Below are 24,695 nucleotides of genomic sequence, written 5' to 3'. Positions count from 1 at the left end.
TCCCAGCCTGTGCAAAAACACCTTCCCAGTGTCTCTCTGCTGCACTGGTTTCACAGCACTGGGCTGTGGCCCCAAAGGACATCTTCCAGTCCTGTCACTCAGCCATCCAGTGAGTTATGCTACAGCTGAGCTTGGTTAAAAGGCAGCCTCATTCCTGCCTGGAACTTCTGCTCCTTTCCCACTTTTAATCTGATGGCTGAGTCTGACTCACTTCAGGGCTGTGAGGACAACAGATGGCCCAGAAGAGGACAAATGCACACACACACACACATGCACGCACACACGCACGATAGATCACCCCATGTTTCACATTACTTTAGCTAAGGGTAGTGAGATGGCCACAGAGTAAGAGCAGATGCAGCCGGTCATGGCCTGGCTTTTGACCTTCCCCAGTTCCCTGTGCAGTGGTTGGTACGTTCTCTGAGTAGGTAGGATCCTTCCAGAACAGAGTAAAAGGCTGAGTTCCTGCTATGCCACAAAGTATTTTATATAAGTTTCCATCACTTCCAGAAGAACCTACATAACAATGAAGGCCCGCCCTTGTAATATTCACCAAGGTTGAATTTCCCTACTTCCTAAAGCTTCAATATTACCATTCCAGCCTTCCCATGACCCGGATAACTCTTCCAAGCTCATCTCGCCAGTGTCCTGAGTCTTTATTTCCATTGAGGGACTACCTCATACCCATCAAACATGACAGGAGAGGTCTGAATGCCATTGGTTGGCAGAGATTTGTTTCTTCCCTGGTTCTCCCCTGTGAAGACTGAGTTGTTCAGAGTCTGCCAACGCTGAGAGACAGCTCGGGAGGTTTTGTCTGCCTAGTGTATACAGAGGAGCCTGTGATGGGTCACATCTAATGTCTTGCCAAAGCAGAGAGGAGACCATGATGGGGATGTCCCTGTCCTAACAGAGGTGAGGGGCAGGACACCTAAACAGATATGCAGTGCATACACTGGAAGTTAAGGTCCATGACGACAGCGACTCTTGTTTACTATTGTGTTATAGGACCTCAATAAATATTTCTTCAATGAGTCACTGGAACCACACTTACAGTATATTAAAAATATGCATTACCCGGGCGCAGTGGCTTTAATCCCAGCACTTCGGGAGGCCGGACAGATCACCTGAGGTCAGGAGTTTGAGACCAGCCTGGCCAACATGGTGAAACCCCATCTCTACTTAAAATACGAAAAATTTGCCGGGCGTGGTGGCAGGTCCCTGTAATCCCAGCTACTCAGGAGGCTGAGGCAGGAGAATTGCTTGAACCTGGGAGGCAGAGGTTGCAGTGAGCCGAGATCGCGTCATTGCACTCCACCCTGGGGGACAAGAGCGAGACTTCATCTCAAAAAAAAAAAAAAAAAAAAAAATAGAATGACGAAATACTTTTTCACTCATCATTTAGCAAACATTTAAAAGATGATAACATCCAGGCTGGGCACGGTGGCTTACACCTGTAATCCCAGCATTTGGGAGGCCAAGGCAGGTGGATCACTTGAGCTCAGGAGTTCAAGACCAGCCTGGGTAAAATAGTGAGACCCCATCTTTACAAAAAATACAAAAATTAGCCAAGCATGGTGGCACATGCCTGTAGTCCCAGCTACTCGGAAGGCTGAGGTGGGAGGATGGCTTGAGCCCGAGAGGCAGAAGTTGCAGTGAGCTGAGACTGCGCCACTGCACTCCAGCCTGGGTGACAGAGCAAGGCTCTGACTCAAAAATAAATAAATAAATAAAAGATGATAACATTGTTTTGGTGATAATGCAGGAAAATATGCAGTCCTCACTGCTAAGTGGGCAACACCGCCACATATAGTGGCACGGGCTATGCACTGCACAACTGCATAATTGTAAGAGTATTACCAGTGGAGGGTGTCCAGGTTCTTGGCGTCTTGAACAAAGAATTGGACAAAATGCGCAAACAAAGTAAGGAAAGAATGAAGCAACAAAAGCAGAAATTTACTGAAAATGAAAGTATACCCCACAGTTTGGGAATGGACCCGAGCATAGGGGCTCAGGGACCCCATTACAGAATTTTTGGGAATTTAAATACCCTCTAGAGGATTCCTTTGGTTACTTGGGGTACGCCCTGTGTAAATGAAGAGGATGAAGTAAAGTTACAAAGTCATTTACTTAGTATATGCCTCATGGAGAGGATATTTCCTGTCATAGCTGAAGTGTGAAATCGGCCTTATGTTGCCTGCCTCCAGACCCTATTTTCCTGCCTCAAGAAGAAGACCTGATGGAAGGGATTGTGATAAAATGTATCAAAAGCCTGAAAAGTGTACATACTCTTTGAACCAAGAGTTCTCCTACTCCTAGGATTTAGCTCTAAGGAATAACTGTGAGGTAAATGAAGATTTAGCCAAGGATCTTCATCACATCGTTTATGGTAGTGAGAAAAAGTCTAGGTGATTAAAAATAGTGAATGATTGACTAAAGAATATCACACACACACACACCCATATAGCAGATTGCTCTTCAGGAATTTAAATGACACTCTAAGGAATAAATTTAATAACCCAGGCAGGTAGTGGCATATGCAGTAGAAACCCACTTTTAAAAGGTGTTGGTATATATATGCACGTGAATTTTTATGTGTGTACACAGGAAAAAAGCCTAGAATAAACCTAGAATAAATAAATAAATCTGGGTGAAGAATTACAAATGCTAGCTATTTTATTGTTTTTGGTTTTTATCTATTAAATAATTTTTCCAAAATGAATGTGCATTGGCTACATGATTTTTAAAAATTTTAAAAACCTTATTTTAAAAATACTGGAGGAAAATACAATAATAAATTATTACAGGTTGTTTTGGAAGGGATAAGGTTTTGTTTTTGTTTTTGTTTTTTGAGACAGAGCCTCGCTCTGTCGTCCAGGCTGGAGTGCAGTGGCACACGGTCTCTGCTCACTGCAAGCTCTGTCTCCTGGGTTCACGCCAGGTCTCTGCTCACTGCACGCTCCGCCTCCCGCGTTCACGCCATTCTCCTGCCTCAGCCTCCTGAGTAGCTGGGACTACAGCCGCCTGCCACCACGCCCAGTTAATTTTTTATATTATTTTTAGTAGATACGGGGTTTCACTGTGTTAGCCAGGATGGTCTTGATCTCCTGACCTCGTGATTCGCCCGCCTCGGCCTCCCAAAGTGCTGGGATTACAGACGTGAGCCACTGCACCTGGCCGGAAGGGACAAGATTTTGAATTCTTCTATACCTCCCTCTTTTACTATAAAGCTGAAGTAATTTTATAATGGAAAAATAAACTTTTAGAAGAGAAATAGGAGATTTGGGGATCAAGTCAATAGATTAGCACATGCTAAAATTTATCTTTTTACTTGAAAAACACAAAAATGATAGAAAAAAATTTAAATATATACATAAAAATAAACATACACCCATTCTCAAAATCTTTGTCCACCAGAAACCAAAAATAAATATCCCACTATTGGAAGTAGGAATTGAACCTCAAGACCTGCGGGAGCTGGGTCTAGAAACAGGCTTTGGGCCTGTGGTAGCCAGCCTTCAGGATGGTCCCAGAGGACACTTACCTCCTGGTATTCATGCCCTTGTGCAGTCTCCTCCCACAGTGAATCAGGGCTGACCTGTTATTAGTAGAGTATGATGCAAGTGACAGTGTGTGACTTTCAAACTGGGTTATAAAAGGCACTGCAGCTTCCATGTTGGTCTTTTGGATCACTGGATCTAGGGGAAACCAACGACCATGTTGTGAGGACACTTAAGCAGTTCTTTGGAGGCTCACATGGAGAGGAAAGAACTGGACAAGCTACCCTGCAAGTCAACCCTAACAACTTGGTTGATAACACAAAGCCACAAAGGAAAAGGTACATGAAGCAGGGCCCTTTGAACCTCGGGAGCACAGTTTGGCACCATGTACCAAAGGCATTTTTGCTTTAATTAATAAACCAATATTGATACATTATTATTAACTATAGTCTATATTAAGGTTCTCTTTTTTCGTATTGTACAGATCTGTGGGGTTCTGACAAATGCATAATGTGTATCCACCATTACACTGTCATACAGAATAGTTTTACTGCCCTGAAAAGCCTCTGTACTCTACCTATTTAACCCTCTGCCCTCACAACAAACCCCTGGCAACCACTGACTGACCTTTTTACATTCCCTATAGTTCTGCTTTTTGCAGAAATCATACACTGTGTAGACTTTTCAGACTGGCTTCTTTCACTTAGTAATATGCATTTGTTTCTTCCGTGTCTTTTCTTAGCTTGCTAGCTCATTTCTTTCTATTGCTGAATAATATTCCATTGAATGGATGTGCCAGACTTAAATTCATTCATCTTTTAAAGGACATCTTGGTTGGCTTCCAGTTTCTGCCAATTGTGAATAAAGCTACTATAAATATTCATGTGCAGGTTTTTGTGTGGACATAAGTTTACAACTCATTTGGGTAAATATCTAGGAGTGCCATTACTGGATCATATGCTGCAAATATTTTAGTTTTATAAGGAACTGCTGAACTCTTCCAAAGTGGCTATACTGTTTTGCATTCTTAATCAGCAATGAAAGGGCATTCTGTTGCCAGCATTTGGTATTGTCAGTTTTGTGGATTTTAGTCACTCTAAAAGATATGTAGTGAAATCTAATTTTAATTTGCAATCTCCTAATGACATATGATATGGATCTTAATTTCTATGCTTATTCGTCACCTGCATATTTTCTTTAGTGAGGTGTAATTTTCAGACCTTTTGCCCGTTTAAAAAATTAGGTTCTTTTCTTATTGTTGAGTTTTAAGTATTTATAATTTTGAATACCAGTCCTTTATCAGTTAATGTGTTTTGCAAATAACTTCTAATCCTTGGCTTACCTTTTCATGCTCTTAACATTGTTTCACAGAGCAGAAGTTTTTAATTTTTGTGAAGTTCAGTATAAGAATTTTTTATTCCATGGGTTGTGCTTTTGATGTTGAATTTAAAAACTCATCACCAAACCCCAAACCACCCAGATTTGTTCCTATATTAGCTTCTGTAAGTTTTGTAGTTTTATGTTTCACGTTGAAGTCTAAGATCCATTTTGATCTAACTTTTGTAAAAGATGGAAGGACTCCGTCTGGCTTTTCCCATTTGTTAAAAAGATTATCTTGCCTCTTCCTGCACTGAATTGCCTTTGCTTCTTTGTCAAATATAATTTGACTATATTTATGCGGGTGTATTTCTGGGCTCTCTATTCTGTGCTGTTGATCAATTTGTCTGTTTTTTCACCAATACCACACAGTCTTGCCTACTTTAGATTTATAGTAAGTCATAAAGTCAGGTAGTGTTAATCCTCTGACTTTGTTCTTTTTCAGGATTGTGTTGGTCATTCTGGGTCATTTGACTTCCCACATTAACTTTAGAATCTGTCAATATTCACAAATTAGCTTATTCAAGTTATATTTGGATTGTGTTGAATCTATACATAGAGTTGGGGAGAATTCTCATCTTAAAATTATTGAGTTTTGCTATTCATATACAGGGAATATCTCTCCATTTGTTTATATCTTCTTTGATTTTTGTCATCAGAGTTTTCTATGTTTCCTCATATTGATTCTGTACATATTTTGTTGGATTTATGCCTAGGTATTTCATTATTTTTGGTGGTAATGTAAATAGCATTATGTTTCTAATTTCAACTTCTAACTGTTCATTGATGGCACAAAGGAAAACACTAAACTTTTAAATATTAACTTTATATTCTGTGAACTTCCTATAATCATTTATTAGTTCCAGGAGTCTTTTATTGTTGAATCTTTAGGATTTTCTATGTACACAGTTATGCCATCTCTGCACAGAAATAAAGACAGCTTTATTTCTTCTTTCCCAATTGGCATGCCTTTTATTCTCTTTTCTTGTCTTATTGCACTAGCAAGAAATTCTAGTGCAATATTAAATAGGAGTGGTGAAAGGGGACATCTTTGCCTTGTACCCAGTATTAGGGGGGAAAACATCCAGTTTCTCATTGTTAAGTATGATGTTAGTTGTAGAATGATTGTAACTCCCATTTGTTAATTTGAGAATGTTTCCTATTATTCCTAGGTTGCTGCGAGTTTTTATTATGAAAGGGTGTTGGATTTTTGCCTTTTCTGCATCCATTGATATGATCACATGATTTTCTTCTTGAACTTACTGATTTGATGAATTACATTAATTGATTTTTGAATGTTGAACCAGTTGTTCATGCCTGGAATAAATCTTGCTTGGTCAAATCATGGTGTATAATGATTTTTATACATTGTTGGATTTGATTTGCTAATTTTAAAAAAAAATTGGGGCTACATAGTAGGTATATATATTTATGGGGTACATGTGATATTTTGATTCAGGCATTCAATGTGTAATAATCACATCAGGATAAGTGGGGTATCCATCACCTCAAGCATTTATCCTTTGTGTTACAAACAATCCAAATATACTCTTTTAGTTATTTTAAATTGTGCAATAAATTTTGTTGACTGTAGTCACCCTGTTGTGCTATCAAATACTAGATCTTATTCATTCTATCTAACTATATTTTTGTACCCATATACCATCTCCACTTCCCTCCCCACTCCCCCAACTACCCTTCCCAGCCTCTGGTAACCACCATTCTACTCTTTATCTCCATGAGTTCAATTTAAAAAATTTTTAGCTCCTCCAAATAAGTGAGAACATGTGAAGTTTGCCATTCTGTGCCTGGCTTATTTCACTTAACATAATGACCTTCAGTTTCATCCATGTTGTTGCAAATGACAGGATCTCATTCTTTTTTATGGCTGAATAGTACCCCATTGTGTATATGTACCACATTTTCTTTATTCATTCATCTATTGATGGACACTTACATTGCTTCCAAATGTTGGCTATTGTGAATAGTGTGACAGTAAACATGGAGTGCAAATATCTCTTTGATATACTGATTTCCTTTCTTCTGGGTATATACCTAGCAGTGGGATTGATGGATCATATGGTATCTCTATTTTTAGTTTTTTGAGGAACTTCCAAACTGTTCTTCATAGTGTTTGTACCAATTTACATTCCCACCAACAGTGTATGAGGGTTGCCTTTCCTTTACGTCCTCACCAGCATTTGTTATTGCCTGTGTTTTGGATAAAAGCCATTTTAACTGGGGTGAGAGGATATCTCACTGTAGTTTTGATTTGCATTTCTCTGATGATAATGATGTTAAGCAACTTTTCCTATGCCTGTTTGCCATTTGTATGTCTTCTTTTGAGAAATGTCTATTCAAATGTTGTGCCCATTTTAAACTCAGATTATTAGATTTTTTTTTCCCCATTGAGTTGTTTGAGTTCCTTATATATTCTGGTTATTAATCTCCTATCAGATGGATAGCTTGCAAATATTTTCTCCCATTCTGTGGGTTTTCTCTTCACTTTGTTGATTGTTTCCTTTGCAGTGAAGAAGCTTTTTAACTTCATGTGATCCCATTTGTCCATTTTTGCTTTGGCTGCCTGTGCTTGTGAGGTATTACTTTGCCAATGTCTGGGAGAGTTTCTCCAATGTTTTCTTTTAGTGGTTTCATAGTTTGTGGTATTAGATTTCAATCTTTAATTCATTTTAAAATGATTTTTGTATATATTGCAGGAGATAGTCTAGTTTCATTCTTCTGCATATGGATATCCACTTTCCCCAGTGCCATTTATTGAAGAGACTGTCCTTTTTCCCAACTTAGGTTCTTGGCATCTTTGTTTAAATAAATCGGATGGATTTGTTTTTGGGTTCTCTATTCTGTTCCATTAGTCCATCTGTTTTTATGCCATTAACATACTGTTTTGGTTATTACAGCTCTGTAGTATAATTTGAAGTCAGGTAATGTGATTCCTCAAATTTGTTCCTTTTGCTCACAATAGCTTTGGCTATTCTGGGTCTTTTGTGGTTCTATATGAATTGTAGACTTTTTTTCTATTTCTGTTAAGAATGTCACTGGTATTTTGATAGGAATTGCATTGACTCTGTAAATTGCTTTGGATAGTATGGACATTTTAACAATACTGATTCTTCCAACCCATGAACATGGAATATCTCTATTTTTTGTGTCTTCCTCAATTTATTTTACCAATGTTTTATAGTTTTCATTGTAGAGACCTTTCACTATTTTGGTTTATTGTTAAGTATTTTATTTTACTTGTGACTATTCCAAATGGAATTACTTTCTTGATTTATTTTTCAGATTGTTCATTCTTGGCATATAGAAATGCTACAGATTTTTGTATGTTGATTTTGTATTCTGCAACTTTACTGAATTTATCAGTTCTAACAGTTTTTTGGTGGAGCCTTTAGGTTTTTCCAAATAGAAGATCAGATTGTCTAAAAACAAGGGTAATTTGATTTCTTCTTTCCCAATTTGGGTGCCCTTTATTTCTTTCTCTTGTCTGATTGCTCTAGCTAGGACTTCCAGTACTGTGTTGAATAATAGTGTACTGGGCATCCTTGGCTTATTCCAGATCTTAAAGGAAAGGATTTTAGTTTTTCTCCATTCAGTACGATACTAGCGATGGGTCTGTCATATATGGGTTTTATTATATTGCGGTACATTCCTTCTCTACCCAGTTTTTTGAGGGTTTTTTTTTTTTTTATCATGGAGGGATGTTGAATTTTATCAAATGCTTTTTCAGCATCAATTAAAATGATCATGTAGTTTTTGTCCTTCATTCTTGTTGATAAGATGTATCAAATTGATTGATTTGCATATGTTGACCCATACTTGTATTCCTGGGATGAATCTCACTTGGTCATAATGAATTATTATTATTAGTATTTGAGACAGAGTTTTGCTTTTGTTGCCCAGGCTGGAGTGCATGGCGCAATCTGCAACAGCTCACTGCGACCTCCACCTCCCAGGTTCAAGCAATTCTCCTGCCTCAGCTTCCCTAGTAGGTGGGATTACAGGCCCCCGCCACCACGCCTAGCTAATTTTTGTATTTTTAGTAGATGAGGTTTCACCACATTGGCCAGGCTGGTCTCAAACTCCTGACCTCAGGTTATCTACCTGCCTCAGCCTCCCAAAGTGTTGGGATTACAGGCTTGAGTCACCATGCCCGGCCATGAATGATATTTTAAATGTGTCTGTGAATTTGGTTTGCTAGTATTTTGTGGAGAATTTTTGCATCAATGATCATCAGGGATCCTGGCCTGTAGTTTTCTTTTTTTGATATGTCTTTCTCTGGTTTTGGTATCAGAGTAATACTGGCCTTGTAGCATGAGTTTGGAAGTATTCCCTTCTCTATTTTTCAGAATAGTTTGAGTAGGATTGGTATTAGTTCTTCTTTAAATGCTTGATAAAATTCAGCAGTGAAGCAACTGGGTCCTGGGCTTTTCTTTGCTGTGAGACTTTTTATTATGGCTTTGATCTCATCACTTGTTATTAATCTGTTCAGGTTTTGGATTTCTTCGTGGTTCAATCTTGGTAGGTTGATTTGTGTATTTCTTGTAGACTTTCCAGTTTATTGGCATATAGTTGCTCATTGTAGTGTCTAATAATCCTTTGAATTTCTGCAGTATCAGTTTTAATGTCTCCTTTTCATCTCAGATTTTATTAGAGTCTTCTCTTTTTTTTTTTTCTTAGTTGGGCTAAAGGTTTATCAATATTGTTTGTCTTTTCAAAAAAAGAAAATTTTGTTTCATTGATCTGTATTTTTAAATTTCAATTTTATTTACTTCTGCTCTGATTTTATTTCTTCTAGTGATTTTGGGTTTGGTTTGCTTTTGCTTTCTAGTTTTTTAAGATGCATCATTAGATTATTTGAAGTTTTTCTACTTTTTTGATATAGGTGCTTATTGCTGTAAATTTTCCTCTTAGTGCTGCTTTTGTTGTATCCCATAGGGTTTGGTATGTTGTGTTTCCATATTCATTTATTTCAATAAACTTTTTTCTTTTTTCCTATTTTTTTCTATTTGTAAATTTTTTATACAATAACAAAATGTTTTTCACTTTCCGTCTTAAATTTCTTTATTGACCCACTAGTCATTTAAGAGCATATTGTTTAATTTCCATGTGCTTGTACAGTTTCCAAAATTCCTCTTGTTATTGGATTTCTAGTTTTATTCCATTGTGGTCAGAGAAGATACTTGATAGTATTTCAGTTTTTTGGAATTTTTAAAAACTTGTTTTGGGGCCTAACCTATTGTCTATCCTTGGAATGATCCATGTGCAGAGAAGAATGTGTATTTTGTAGTCATTGGATAAAATGTTCTATACATATCTATTAGGTCCATTTGGTCTATAGATGGAATCTATAGTTCAGATTAAGTCGTTTCTTTGTTGATTTTCGGTCTGCATGATCTGTTCAGTGCTGCATGTGGGATGCTGAAGTCTCCAGTTATTGTACTGGAGTCTGTCTCTCCAGCTCTAATAATATATGCTTTATATATGCACCCAGTGTTGGGTGCATATAGGTTTACAATCGTTATATTCTCTTGATGAATTGACCCCTCTATTATTTCATGATCTTGTCTCTTTTTATGGTTTTTGTCTTGAAATATACTGCTGTCTTTTGGTTTCCATTTGCAAGGAATGTCTTTTTGCATCCCTTTATTTTCAGTTTACGTGTGTCTTTAAAGATGAAGTGTGTTTCTTGTAGGCAAGACATTATTGGGTCTTATTTTTTTTAAATCCATTCAGCCACCTTTCCTTCCTTCCTTCTTTCCTTCCCTTCCTTCCTCCCTCCCTCCCTGCTTCTTTCTTTTCTTTCCTTTCCTTCCTTTCTTTCTTTCTTGCCTTGTTCTGTCACCCAGGCTGGAGTGCAGTAGCACAGTCTTGGCTCACTGCAACCTCCAGCGCCCAGGTTCAAGTGATCTTCTTGCCTCAGCCTCCCAAGTAGCTGGGACTACAGACATGCCATGACACTTGGCTAGTTTTGTGTTTTTAGTAGAGAGACAGGGTTTCGCCATGTTGGCAAGGCTGGTCTCAAACTCCTGACCTCAGGTAATCCACCTACCTTGGCCTCCCAAAGTGTTGGGATTACAGGTGTGAGTCACTGTGCCTGGCCCACTTTATGTCTTTTGACTGGAGAGTTTAGTCCATTTATCTTCAATGTTATTATTGATAAGGATTTACTCTTGCCATTTTGTTATTTGTTTTCTGGTTGTTTTGTAGTCTTCTTTTCCTTCTTTCCTTCCTTTCCATCTTCCTTTTAATACGGTGATTTTCTCAGGTAGTATGTTTTAATTTCTTGCTATTACTTTTGTATATCCATTGTATTTTTTTTATTTGAGGCCACCATAAGGCTTGCAAATCTTGTAACCCGTTATGTTAAACTGATGACAACTTAACACTGATTGCATAAACCAACTAACAAACAAGCAAAGAGATTAATAAAAACTATACACTTTAACTTCATCCCCCTGCTTTTGACTTTTTGTTGTTTCTATTTATATCTTATTATACTGTCTATGTCTTAAAAAGTTGTAGTTATTATTTTTGATAGGGTCATCATTTAGTCTTTCTACTCAAGATATCAGTAGTTTACACACCACAATTACCGTGTTATAATATTCTGTGTCTGTGTACTTATGATTATCTGTGAATTTTATACCTTCAGATGATTTTTTTTTTTTTTTTGAGACAGGGCTTCACTGTCACCCTCACTGGAGTGCAGTGGAATGTGGCTTACTGCAGCCTCAACCTCCCAGGCTCAAGCAATCCTCTCATCCCAGACTTTCAAATAGTTGGGACTTTAGGCACATACCACCATGCTCAGCTAATTTTTACTTTTGGTAGAGATGGGGTTTCATTACGTTACCCAGGCTGGTCTTGAACTCCTGGACACAAGCAATCCCCCAACCTTGGCTTCCCAAAGGGCTGGGATTAAAGGTGTGAGCCCCCAGATGATTTCTTATTGCTCAATAACATCCTTTTTGTTTTTTTAATTGAAGAGATTCCTTTAGCATTTCTTGTAGGAAAGATCTGGTGTTGATGAAATCCCTCAGCTTTTGTTTGTCTGGGAAAGTCGTTATTTTTCCTTCATGTTTGAAGGATATTTTCACTGGATAATTCCAGTATAAAAACGTTTGTCTTCCTTTAGCACTTTAAGTATGTCATGCTAGTCTCTCTCCTGGCCTGTAAGGTTTCCACTGAGAAGTCTGTTGCCAGATGTATTGGAGCTCCTTTGTATGTTATTTGTTTCTTTGGCTGCTTTTAGGATCCTTTTTTATCTTTGACTTTTGGGAGTCTGATTATTAAATGTCTTGAGGTAGTGTTATTTGGGTTAAATCTGCTTGGTGTTCTATATAATCTTCTTGTATTTGAATATTGGTATCTTATATCTCTAGATTTGAGAAGTTCTCTGTTATTATCCTTTTGAATAAATTTTCTACCCCAGTCTCTCTCTCTACTGCCTCTTTATGGCCAATAACTCTTAGATTTGCCCTTTGGAGGCTATTTTCTAGATCTTGTAAGCATGCTTCATTCTTTCTTATTATTTTTTCTTTTGTCTCCTGACTCTGTATTTTAAAATACACTGTCTTCAAGCTCACTAATTCTTTCTTCTGCTTGACAAATTCTGCTGTTAAGAGACTCTGATGCATTCTTCAGTATGTCAGCTGCATTTTTCAGCTTCAGAGTTTCTGCTTGGTTCTGTTTAACTATTTCAACCTCTTTGTTAAATTTATCTGATAGGATTCTGAATTTCTTCTCTGTTATCAACATGATTTTGTTGAGCTTCTTCAAAATGGCTATTTTGAATTATCTGTCCAAATATTCATAAATCTCTGTCTGAGATTGGCCCCAGGTGGGTCCATAGATGTCGTCCAGAAGGCACGGCCTATAGTTGGGAATCTTAGGAGTCTACCTGATGCTGTATTCTACTGAGGCTGCGCTGGCATCCAAGCCACAAGACAAAGTCCTTTCCACTATTCCCTCCCCTTTCCTCAAGCAGAGGAGTCTCCCCATGGCCACCACTGTCCCAGGCCCATGGTGAGTACTACCTGGCTACCACCAATGTTCATTCAAGACCCAAGGGCTCTTCAGTCAGATTATGGTGAATGCTTGTAGTCCTGATTCTCTCCTTTCAGGGCAGTGGGCTTCCCTCTGGCCCAGTACGGGTCCAGAAATGCCATCCAGGAGCCAAGACCTAGAATTGGGGCCCCAGAGTCCCACTTGGTACTCTACCCAACCGTGGCCAAGCTGGTACCCAAGCTGCAAGACAAAGTCCCCTTTACTCTTCCCTCTCCTTTCCTTAGGCAGAAGGGGTCTCTCCCTGTGGCCACCATAGCTGGGAATACACTGGGTCACACATGAAGCCAGTGTGGCTCTGAGTCTCACCCAAGGCCTGCGGCCAGTACTACTTGGCTAACACTGCTGATTATTCAGGGCCAAAGGGCCCTTTAGTCAGCAGGTGATGAATTTTGCCAGAACTGGGTCCTTCTGTTCTGGCAGCGGGTTCCCTTCTGGTAAGTTTAGAAATGTCATCCAGAAGCTAGAGCCTGGAATGAGTGCCTCAGACCTCTGCTTGGTGTCCTAGTCTACTGTGGCTGAGCTGGTATCCAATTTGCCCAAAGAAAAGTCCTCTTTACTCTTCTTCTCTCCTCAAGCAGAGGGAAAGAATCTTTCCTGGAGCTGTAAGCTGTGCTGCCTGGAGTTGGGGGAGAAATGACACAAGCACTCCCTTGATCACCCCAGCTGGTGTCTCACTAGGTCACATGCCTCCCAAGTACACTGGCTCCGAACACAGCAGAGCACTAGGACTTGCCCAGGAATTGCAGTCCTTCTGGCCCAGACTGCCTTCCAAATTTATTTAGGATCCCAGAGCACTTTAGCCCACTTTGGCGGGGTTTGCCAGAACTCAGGTTCTGACTGCTGGGATGGATGATTTGCCCCTGGCTAGGGCATGGGCACTGGCTAAGTTCTGCCCCGTTGCTTTCCACTGTGAGAGGGCAGCACTGAGTTCCAATGCAATGTCCCACAGTCACTGTGCTCTCTCCCAAAAGTGCACATATTCTCTCTCCATACCACACTCAGTGCATCTTTAATGTGATTTTAATACCAAGTACTGTAATCACTCATCTGATTTTTGGCTCCTATGAAGGTGCTTTTTTGTGTGGATCATTGTGCAATTTGGTGTTTTTGCAGGGTAGACAATTGCTGGAGGCTTCTTTTCAGCCATCTTGCTCTACCTCCTCTTGATTTGCTAATATTTCACTGAGGAGTTGTACATCTATGTTCATGAGAGATTGGTTTTTAATTTTCCTTTCTTATAATATCTTAATCTGGTTTCGGTATTAGGGTAGTGCTGGCCTCATAGGATGACTTAAGAAGTATTCCCTCTGCTTCTGTTTTCTGGAAGAAATTGTAGAGAACTGATACCATTTATTCCTTAAACGTTTGGTAGGATTCACCAGTGAAACCATCTGGGCCTTGTACTTTCTTTTTTTTAAGGTTACTAATCATTAATTCAGTATAAAACCAGCCTTGCATTCTAAGAATGAGTGAGAGGCATACAGTTTAATTCCATCACAACTGATCAGAAAACATACTTCATATAATTTCAATTCTTTTAAATTTGTTAGTTTGTTTTATGTCCCAGGATATGGTCTATCTTGGTAAATGTTCCATGTGCACTTGAAAAAAATGTGTATTCTGCTGCTGTTGGATGGAATGTTCTATAAATGTCACTTAAATATTGTTGGTTCATGTTGTTAATGTCTTCGAATCTTTGATGATTTATTTATTTATTTATTTATTTATTTATTTTTCTAATGGTTCTATCAGTTAGTGATAAGAAGGATGTTGAAGTCCACACTGTAATTGTGGATTTATCTATTTCTTCTTTCAATTCTGTCAGTTTTCACATTATTTTACAACTTTGTTGTTTAGTGCATACTATTTTAGGGTTGTTATGTCCTCTTGGCTTGGGGTTTGCTCAGTTTCTTAAATCTGAAGATGTCCACCAAATTTGGGGAGTTTTCAGCTATTATTTCTTTAAGTATATTTTCAGCACTGCACTCTTTCTCCTGTCCTTATGGAACTCCAGTAGATCTAAAGAGTATTTAGATCTTGGAGTATTTTCCCATAGGTCCCTAAACCTAGATCTAAAGAGTATTTAGATCTTAGAGTATTTTCCCATAGCTCCATAAAGTCCTATTCATTTTTAAAAAACCGATTGGTTTTTTTTCTCTGTTCAGATTGTATAACTTTTATTGGTCTATCTTCAAGTTCAATATTTCTTTCCTCTGTCATCTCCACTCTGCCATTGTGTCCATCCAGTGAATTTGTTTCGTTATTTTATATGTGTGTGTATATATATATATATATATATATATATAAAGTTCTAAAACTTCCATCTGGGGCTGGGTGTGGTGGCTTATGCCTGTAATCCTACCATTTTGGGAGGCTGAGGCAGGCAGATCACTTACGTCCATGAGTTTGAGACCAGCCTGGGCAACATGGCAAAACTCCATCTCCATAAAAAATACAAAAAACTTAGCTGGGCATGAAGGCACGTGCCTGTAGTCTCAGCTATTCAGGAGGCTAAGGTGGAAGGATCGCTTGAGCCCAAGAGTTGGAGCTTGCAGGTGAGCCGAGATCATGCCATAACGCTCCAGCCTGGGTGACAGAGACAAACCCTGTCTCAAAAGAAATGTTAACAAATAAAAAATAAAATAGGCTAGGCACAGTAGCTCACACCTGTAATCCCAGCACTTTGGGAGGCTGAGGCAGGCAGATTGCTTGAGCACAGGAGTTTGAGAGCAGCCTGGGCAACATAGTGAGACCCTGTCTATATTTTTTTAAAAAATGATTTAAAATAAAATAAATCTTCCATTTGGGGTTTCTTTTTGTTGTTGTTGTTGTTGTTGTTGTTTGTTTTTTGAGACAGAGTTTCACTCTTTGTTGCCCAGGCTGCAGTGCAATGGCACAATCTTGACTCACCACAACCTCCGCCTCCCGGGTTCAAGCGATTCTTCTGCCTCAGCCTCCCAAGAAACTGGGCTTACAGGTGCGTACCACCATGCCCAGCTAATTTTGTATTTTTAGTAGAGACGGGGTTCCACCATGTTGGTCAGGCTGGTCTCGAACTCCCGACCTCAGGTGATCCGCCTGCCTCGGGCTCCCAAAGTGCTGGGATTACAGGCATGAGCCACCAGACCCGGCTGGAGTTTCTTTATATCTTCTGTTTATTTATTGAAACTTTGCTTTTTGAGTGTTAATAGTTTCTCATTAAAAGTTTTTTTTTTTTTTAATGATAGCTGCTTTAAAAATCCTTGTCAGACAATCCCAACGTCAGTGCCGTCTTGGTATTGGCATCTCTTGATTGTCTTTTCTCATTCTGGTTGACTTTTTCTGTTTTCTGACATGACAAGTAATATTCAGTATTATCAGTCCTTTGGGTATTTTGAAACTCTGATTCCTTTTTATATTTCTACTTTAGCATGCATTCAACCGTTTAAATTCAGAATGCACATCATGACTCACTTTTGTAGTGAGTTTGAATGTCAATTTGGTTTCAAATTCAGCGTTATCTTGGTCTGCTCTGCCTGTGTGCTACCCAGAGACCAGTCTGAAACCCGAGTGGTATTCCACATCATAGCTCAGTTCTTAAAGCTTTTGCTGTGTTAATTCTGATGAGTTTCACACATAGCCCACTTGGGGATGTGCACAAATTGAAAGACCCTTTTTCTGCAGCTCCCTCCTCTCTGTAATTCTGCCCACACTCTCTGTGAGGGGGTAGGTGCTGCCTCTGTTACTGCAGGGCAGACGGTAGTCAACAGGACTCTACCCTAGAGTCTCCATAGCATCCCAAGGGAAGAAGGAGGAGTGAGGGGTGTTACCTCTTATCACATTAGTGCAGGATGGGGCTCGTTAATAGGTTGCAGTGAGCCGAGATCGCGCCATTGCACTCTAGCCTGGGAGACAGAGCAAGACTCCATTTCAAAAAAAAAATAAAAAAAGGGCCATCCTTCATTACTGTCCTCTTCTAAGTCCTTTGACTAGAGAAAGCATTTTCCTTAGGAGTTTTGTTGTCTGTGCTGGTTGGTCATCTCGGATTGTGCCTTCCTCTAGTGCCCAGGTTGAAATATGTGAACGCTATGGAAGCCTCTGAGAACTCCCTGCCAGGTCATCCCTTGAGACTCAAGTTGCCTAGCCAGTCTGCCTAGTTTACTCCACCTTCAGAGGTTTCTGATAGTTGCTTTATGTATTTTGTCTAGTTTTTGGTTATAATTCACAGAAGGAATAGGGTGGAATCCACTTACTTTATCTTGTGTGAAAATGGAAGCCCCATGTATTTTTTAATCAACTTTTTGAGGTATAATTTACATGAAATAAAATGTATCCATTTAAAGTATACATTTCCATGAGTTTTGACAAATGTATATACCCATGTAACCCTAACCACAATCAAGATATAGAACATTTCCATTACCCCAAAAGGTTCCCTTTGTCTTCCTTCCTAGTCAGTTTCCTCCATCCTAAAGCTTCAGACCTGGCCTGATTTCTGCCAGTATAAACTGAACTTGCCTTTTCTAGAGTTCCATATGAAGAAAATCACATAGAATATAATGTGTGTAAAAGTCTGGGCTGGGCGCGGTGGCTCACACCTGTAATCCTGGCACTTTTGGAGGCCAAGGCGGGTGGATCACGAGGTCAGGAGATCGAGACCATCCTGGCCAACATGGTGAAACTCCGTCTCTACTAAAAATACAAAAATTAGCTGGGCATGGTGGCACGTGCTTGTAATCCCAGCTACTCAGGAGACTGAGGCAGGAGAATAGCTTGAACCAGGGAGTTGGAGGTTACAATGAGCCGAGATCACACCACAGCACTCTATCCTGGTGACACAGTGAGACTCCGTCTCAAAAAAAAAAAAAAAAAAAAAAAAAGTCTGACTTCTTTTACTTAGTTTAATGTCTGTGAGATTCATCCACATTGTTGGCATATCAGTTCATTCCTTTTTATGTTTGTTTTTGCTTTCATTTGGATTGTCACTATCCTGTGCTCTTGCCTGACAGATCCCAAGAGCCTACTGACCACAGCAGCTCCTGTTACCACAGCTGCCATTTCTGCTCTCAGTGCTACTGCTCATTGATCCCAGGGAGGAAAATTCTGGTGCATCACTTAGCACTTATTTCAGGTATGGTTAAGACATTTCAGAATAAAAGGATGGTTTCTTCTGGATGTATCTGAATTGATCTGCTGTCATATACTGATGAATCACATGCTCAGACCAAAGTACATAAAAAAGTCATTCTCTTGCCAGAGAATTTTAGGGGTTTGTAACCTTGGTCTTATATTGCTCCATGGCCTATGAGTTAGTAACAGGACTAGTGAAATTCCTAGTAAAGGACTTATTCCCATAGTCCTGTTACTACACGATTACCCATATCCTTTGATGATCCATCTACTGCAAACTCTTAGAATCTACTGGACAGTCTTCTTCGTTTTATGTAAGAATGACCACTGTATCATCATATGTCAATGTCTTGCATAACTGTCACCATCCCTCCATGCTGAATACCTGGTGGCTTGTGATGAGGTGAGAACCTCACTAAACAGTCTTATCCACATCTTCAGGTTCTCTGAGGTCTTCCTTCTGTCCAGTCCATGCATTTGTATCCCTGGTGGTCGAAGTACAGTCATGCACTGCATACGATGTTCTCATCAGTGGTGGGCTGCATACACAACAATGGTCCCATAAAACCATAATGAAGCTCAAAAATTCCTGTTGCCAACTGGCAGCATAACGTCACAGAGTAATACATCACCTTTTCTATGTTTAGATCTGTTCAGATACACAAATACTTACCACTGTATTCCAATTGCCTGTAGTATTCAACGGTCACATGCTGTATAGGTTTGTAGCCTACAAGCTACAGGTTGTACCGTATAGCCTAGGTGTGTGGTAGGTAGGCTATCCGATATAGATTTGTGTTAGTATACTTTATGATGTTCACACAATGGTGAAGTCTCCTAATGACACATTTCTCAGAATGTCTGCCCATCACTTTGGCCAGCTGACTCATTTTGTGATGGCAATTGTCAGACCAATTGAAAGGTGATCTGACTTGTATATTCTCTTGGTTAATTGTATTTACAGATTGGATACATGATTTCTGTGACTGCTGTCTTCACAAACTACATTTGAATATATAAATGAAGGGCTAGGTGGTTTTTGTACAGGGAAACAAAGCCAGTTTTGCTTTCTACCAATGCAAGGTTGGATAAATTCTTTTCAGAAAGATGACTATTTCCCATTTAGCAAAGTCCTCAGATACAGAGATGCCAGATATTTTTCGTTATGTTGGTTTCTGTATTGCTATCTGTTCAGACACAAGCTTCCTTAAAAATGTGCTTAGTTGTAATTTCTTCATAGATTTCAACCAAAACAACATATTGCAAGATTGAATGCAGAAGATGTGAGAACTCATTTGTGTTCTATTAAGCCAAGCGTAAATGTTTAAAAATGTAAAATAATACCACTCTTCCAATATTTTTTGGGAGAAAATATATTTGTGGAAAATATACCCATCAAAGAAATATCAGAAACCTTCCAAACTGAAGGACACGTGTATCCAGATTAAAATGACCTTCCAAATGCTTAACATAGTAAACAAAAAACAGGAGGAAAAGGAGGGGAGAAAAGGAAAAAAGAAGACTCACACAAAGCTATATTATGACATTTCATCATACCATAGATAAATTAGATCCTGAAAGATTTCGGAAAGGAATATGAGATCACACATAAAGGAACAGGAATCAAAATGACATTACCCTTCTCAACAACACTGGAAGCTCCACAAGAGTGCAGCAATGCTTTCATCCTCAGAGAAAATAATTATCAACACAAAATAATATTCCCAGCTAAACTATCAATTGTCAGAGTAGAAGAAAGGCATTTTTAGCCATTGTGTGGGAGTGTTATAATAATGGTCCTAGTGAACCACACCTCCCTGTATCCACACCACTTTGCAATGGGAAATTTGCTGTTTCTCCTAGTGAGAGGGGGAGTCTATTTCTTTACCCTTGGGCCTGGGCTGGCCTGGTGACTTGTTTTGACCAATACATGGAAGAAGTGACATTATGTGAGTTCTGCAGCCAAGGCTTTAAGAGGCCTTGAAGTTTCTCCTCTCACCTTCTTGGAACCTTGAGACAACCATGCTGTGAGAAGCCTGGGCATATCTACTGGAGGCCGAGGGGCCACATGACATGTCTAAAACTCATACGTCAAGATACAGTAATATAATGTGAAATTCCTAGAGCAGTGTAATGCTAGTCTCTATTTGGCTACCTTTTTCTTTAGAATTGTTTATATAGTTAGTGTATGAGATTTTTGTTACATTTTGCAAATATTTTCTCTCCATTATAGCTCATCTTTTAGCTTTGTTTATGGCATGTTTTTATGATAGAGAAGTTTCATTTTTTATTTTTAGGTGGTTATATCTATTAATAATTTCCTTTGTGTCTTTGAGGTTTTGTTGCTTAAGAAGGACTTCTCCAAGATTTAACCTTATTTTTTACTTAAAAAGCAAAAAACAAAACAAAACAACAACAACAAAAAAAACAAAAACAAAAACAAAAAAAAATGATCACAGTGTAAGCCAGTATAAGCAACTGGTTAGTGCAGGATAGTGGTAGTTATTATCAAAGAGAGCTGAGTCTAAAGCTCTGAGGAGTGGTCTGGAGAAAGCCAGGCAGGGACTTGCTGCTTTTCTATTCTACCTCTTATAATCCAACCTGAAAGCTGCACCAATCAAGTGTGTCCTGAATCTGACAATTCACTATCTTCACTTCTGCCAATCTGCTTCAGGCCTCCATCCTTTCTTGCCTAAATGAACCCCAAAGGTGGCTTGTATCCTGCATCCATCCGCCTCTCTTGCCCTTGTTTCAGTTATCAATTGCTGTGAAATAAACTTCAAAACCAAGTGATTCAATCTCACAATTCTGGTTTTCCTGGGCTGAGTGGGGTGGTTCCTCTATTTGTGTGATGTGGCTGGAGCTGTGGGCATTTGTGGGCTTGAATGGGCAGAATGTTCACTGTGGTTCACTCACCTGGTGGCAGTTGGCTAGGTTCTCAGCTAGGACAATGGCCTCTCCATGTAGCTTGGGCTCAGAGCTAGTGTTCTGAGGAGGAGGTAGAAGCTGGCAGTGCTACTGAGGCCTGGGCTTGAAGTCCCAGAACATCCTTTCCCACTGCCTTGTAATGATCAAAGTAGTCACAAGGCCAGCCTAGATTCAAGGGCTTGGAGGAATACTACCTTTCAGTCAATTTCCCAGTTTCCAGAGAATTTTAAAAAACAAACAGGGCTCGACACAGTGGCATGTGCACCTGTAGTCCCAGCTACTTGGGAGGCTAAGTTGGGAGGATCACTTGAGCCTGGGAGGTTGAGGTTGCAGTGAGCTGTGATTACACCACCTCAACCGGCGTGACAGATCAGACCTTGTCTGAAAACACTCTCCCCAAAACAAGTAGACATAATTTTCCTGCTGAAATCCACTGCTCACTAGACTTACATTGTAATAGCCTGCCTCACCTGGCCCCTGCCTAACTCTGTCCCTCACACCTTTGCTCTGTCCCTGAAGGTCATACTGCTGTTTCCCCAGCACACCAAACTCACCACCCCTCAGGGACTTAGCCTAGAGCAATTTCCCTCCAGGCCTTCACTTGGCCACTTCACTCCATTGCTTCCAGATGGCTGACATTATTTGCCCATCTGTTTTGGGTCTCCTTCACTGGCATGAATGTAAGGTCCTTGCCAGCAGCGCTTTTCTGTCCTATCCTACATTCACTCTTAGCATCTAGAATGGTGTTATCACAGGAATGGCATAGAAGTATACTCTGTGGTTAACTGAATTTACTTGCCTAAATCTTGGGCACGTGCTGCTTTGAGAAATATACAAATTAATGTTAAAACAGAACCACAGTGGTCAGTAGCAGGCACATCCAACAATACACTAGTCCTGCATACACATCCACTGGCACGTGTCTACTTTCCTAACAAGAGCTGACAGCCATTTTGCTGCATGCTGTACAGGGCAGCTGCTGCTGCAAATCCAGCCTCTGATGGGCCCATAATCGATCTGCCGCATGCCTTGAACTCAGGGAGCTCAGATGAACTCATCACACACTCCAGCCAGAAGCTAGTGGACTGCTGGCCTTGACATTTTAATTCATTTTTGATAGCTGCCCTTCACTGATTCATTGAATTATAGAGGTCTGAATGAGAATCCCTACACTGGCTTCTCAATGGTTCTTAAGAAGCCAGTGTAAACCCAAGGTCATCAACCCGTTCCCACATTTATCCAGGAAGCAAGAGGTGTGGTGAGGGCAGAATTCTAACAGACACGCATTCCACATGTGTCAGAGACAAAACTAAGTCCAAGATAAAATCGACAAAGGCTATTTATTCATAAACTTGCAGCAAGGGAACCCTTCTGCTGAAAGCTTTGTTTCAGTAAGGGTTCAGAGGTGTTAGATGTTATAGAATAAAAAGGGGAAATACTGACAGTGTTGACTTGGCACATGCCATGTAAGGGTAGGAGTTACGGAATCAAGCCAAGAGACAAATTGGTCTTCAAGTACATTTGACCATCTTCGATTAGCTTCAAGGAGGCAAGTGAGCAGTTTGGGAACATTTCTAAAGAGGAAAGGGGCGGAGAGTTTTCTGTGGTCAGACATTTCCTGGAAAAAGTGAAGGGTGATGGGATTCTTTTTTGCAGTCTATCATCATGGTTCTTAGGGGTGTAAAAAATAGAGGTTCCTCTTCAAAGACTTTCCTCCCTGTCTAATTAAGAATAAATAGTAACTTCTCTTCGGAGCAAAATTTATTCAAAGACCTGTGCTAACACTCTTAAGTATCTGCTAGCTGTAATAAAGAAATCAATGCCCTTTATGTTCTTAGCTCCACAATTTAGCTATTTGCCCTGGCATGCTTATACTGGTCCAAGCAAGCATTAGGTCATAGCCTATTCCTCTTCCTTATTTGAAGGTATTTTTTACCTTTCTCAGCATTCCACAAGTTACTTCCTCCTTCCTTTGTTCTCCTCTGCCTCTTTAAAAAAGTTCTAAGTTGCTAGTCAATCAGGACAAATACAGGATGTGAGGTCCCGTTCCAGCCAGTGGAAACTGGACACAGCAGTAAAGTGACTTGTCAAGTTATAAATAACCCTGTCTCCTTTGTTCGGTGTACTCTCGTGGCAAAACGCTGGCGAGTGTACCCTTTCTGCAGAAAGTATAAAAATGACCTTGCTGAGGAAATCAATGTTCAAATGCTATTTCTTTATGGCACTGAAGAACAAGCATTTCAAACGGGGTAGGGTGGGTGGTGGTTGTGGTATGTGGTTGCCACAGCAGTAAGTTTTTCACATGGATCATTAAATTTCAAATAATTAAAATTTTAAAGATGGAAGGTATCTTAAAGTTCATCTGGTCACTGTGACCACCCACATTCCCACTCTCATCCCAAGTTCTTCTAATGGATGGAAAAACTCAGACAAAAGGTAATTTGGTGTCTAACCCTTAGCAAAGGTTAGATGTAGAATTAGAAGTTTTCCTGAATCCTAGGACTGTAATATAACCATCATGCATTTCAAAAGTAAAACGAAAAAAGAAATTTTAAAAAAGAAAATACAGTAAGTAGTCCTATAAACCACTTCTAGCTGGGTCCACTGGTCCCCCTGCTTCTTGTTTATTAACACAATCTGTTCAGGGGCTCTAGGGCTCAGAGCTTTAGGGGAGTCTGAGCCCTTCTCCAGCCCTGGGGTGATGGTTCTTGATTGATCCAGGTCAAATTCTCCACAGATTTAATTCTGGCCAATGAGTATGAGAAGAAATGAGGAAATGGAAGGGTGTCTTAGTCTACTTTTGCTGCTATAACAAGAATACCACAGATGGGGTAAATTATAATGAACAAAAATTGATCCCACAGTGTTCTGGAGGCTGGAGAGTCCAAAATAAAGGTGTTGGCATCTGGCGAGGGGTTTCTTGCTGTCACTCCATGGTGGAGGGTGGAAGGGCAGAAAGAGAGAGAGGGCTGGAGGCCAAGAGGTGGCTGAACTCATCTTTTTATGAGGAACCCACTCCCATAGTAACAGCATTAATCCACTAATGAAAGCAGAGCCCCTATGACCCAACCATTTCCCATTAGGTCCTACCTCCCCACACCCACTGCACTGGGGATCAAGTTTCCAGCACGTGGAACTTTGGGAGACACGTTCACGCCATAGCAGAGGACTGCTGGAGAAAGGAAGGTTTTTTAAAGTTTTTTTAGGACACCATGGAAGTGATAGCCATTTTCTGCCATTGGACATGAATGGTGTTTTTGTTTTTGGCATGGGAAAAGGCTTATACAACTCTGGTCAACTTGGCAGCACTAATCAAAAGTCATAAAATCTCCTTTGACCCTAGAGATCCCCTACTATAAATAGTAGTATATCCTATAGAACCTAGGTATTTAGGAAAGAAAAAAAATGTTCAAAGATGTATTGACTTTTAATCATAGCAAGTAACTGGACATAGCCCAAGTATTCAAGTACAGGCTATCAGGAAACACTGTGAAGGACTTTGAAATATGTCTTGCCCACCACCCCCATCCCTGCCTCCAATTACTGGGTGTTCCATCTAATCTAGTCCACTTTCTGAGTTGATTCCCCCTTTCATTTCACTGCCTTTGAGCTACTTTACAATTATGTAAATTAAGGGAAACTGATAATGCAGAGGATTCTTGTTCATAGAAATGCAAATTGTGACCAATGGAATGT

General features: G+C 39.8%; 2 protein-coding genes across 5 annotated transcripts in view; one reads left to right on the top strand and one right to left on the bottom strand.

Annotated features, from left to right (window-relative positions):
- The window catches only part of LOC144332054 (uncharacterized), a 55,406-nt gene that overhangs the window by 18,644 nt on the left and 12,067 nt on the right, over nt 1-24,695 (top strand). For both annotated transcript variants that reach the window (XM_077951395.1, XM_077951394.1), the window contains exon 3: nt 17,951-18,072. In XM_077951395.1, coding sequence (XP_077807521.1) covers nt 17,951-18,027 — 77 coding nt within the window. In that variant the 3' untranslated portion in view covers nt 18,028-18,072. The remainder of the gene's footprint in view (nt 1-17,950; nt 18,073-24,695) is intronic.
- FKBP1A (FKBP prolyl isomerase 1A) overlaps nt 17,891-24,695 on the bottom strand; it is a 33,800-nt gene continuing 26,995 nt past the window's right edge. For 2 of the 3 annotated variants that reach the window (XM_077948895.1, XM_077948897.1), the window contains exon 5: nt 17,891-18,610. The gene's annotated coding sequence lies outside the window, so the exon portion shown is untranslated. The remainder of the gene's footprint in view (nt 18,611-24,695) is intronic. The other variant, XM_077948893.1, reaches the window with a different exon arrangement.

Source organism: Macaca mulatta, chromosome 10 (genome assembly GCF_049350105.2).
Source record: "Macaca mulatta isolate MMU2019108-1 chromosome 10, T2T-MMU8v2.0, whole genome shotgun sequence".
Taxonomy (NCBI): domain Eukaryota; kingdom Metazoa; phylum Chordata; class Mammalia; order Primates; family Cercopithecidae; genus Macaca; species Macaca mulatta.
This window is presented reverse-complemented; position numbering and strand designations above follow the sequence as displayed.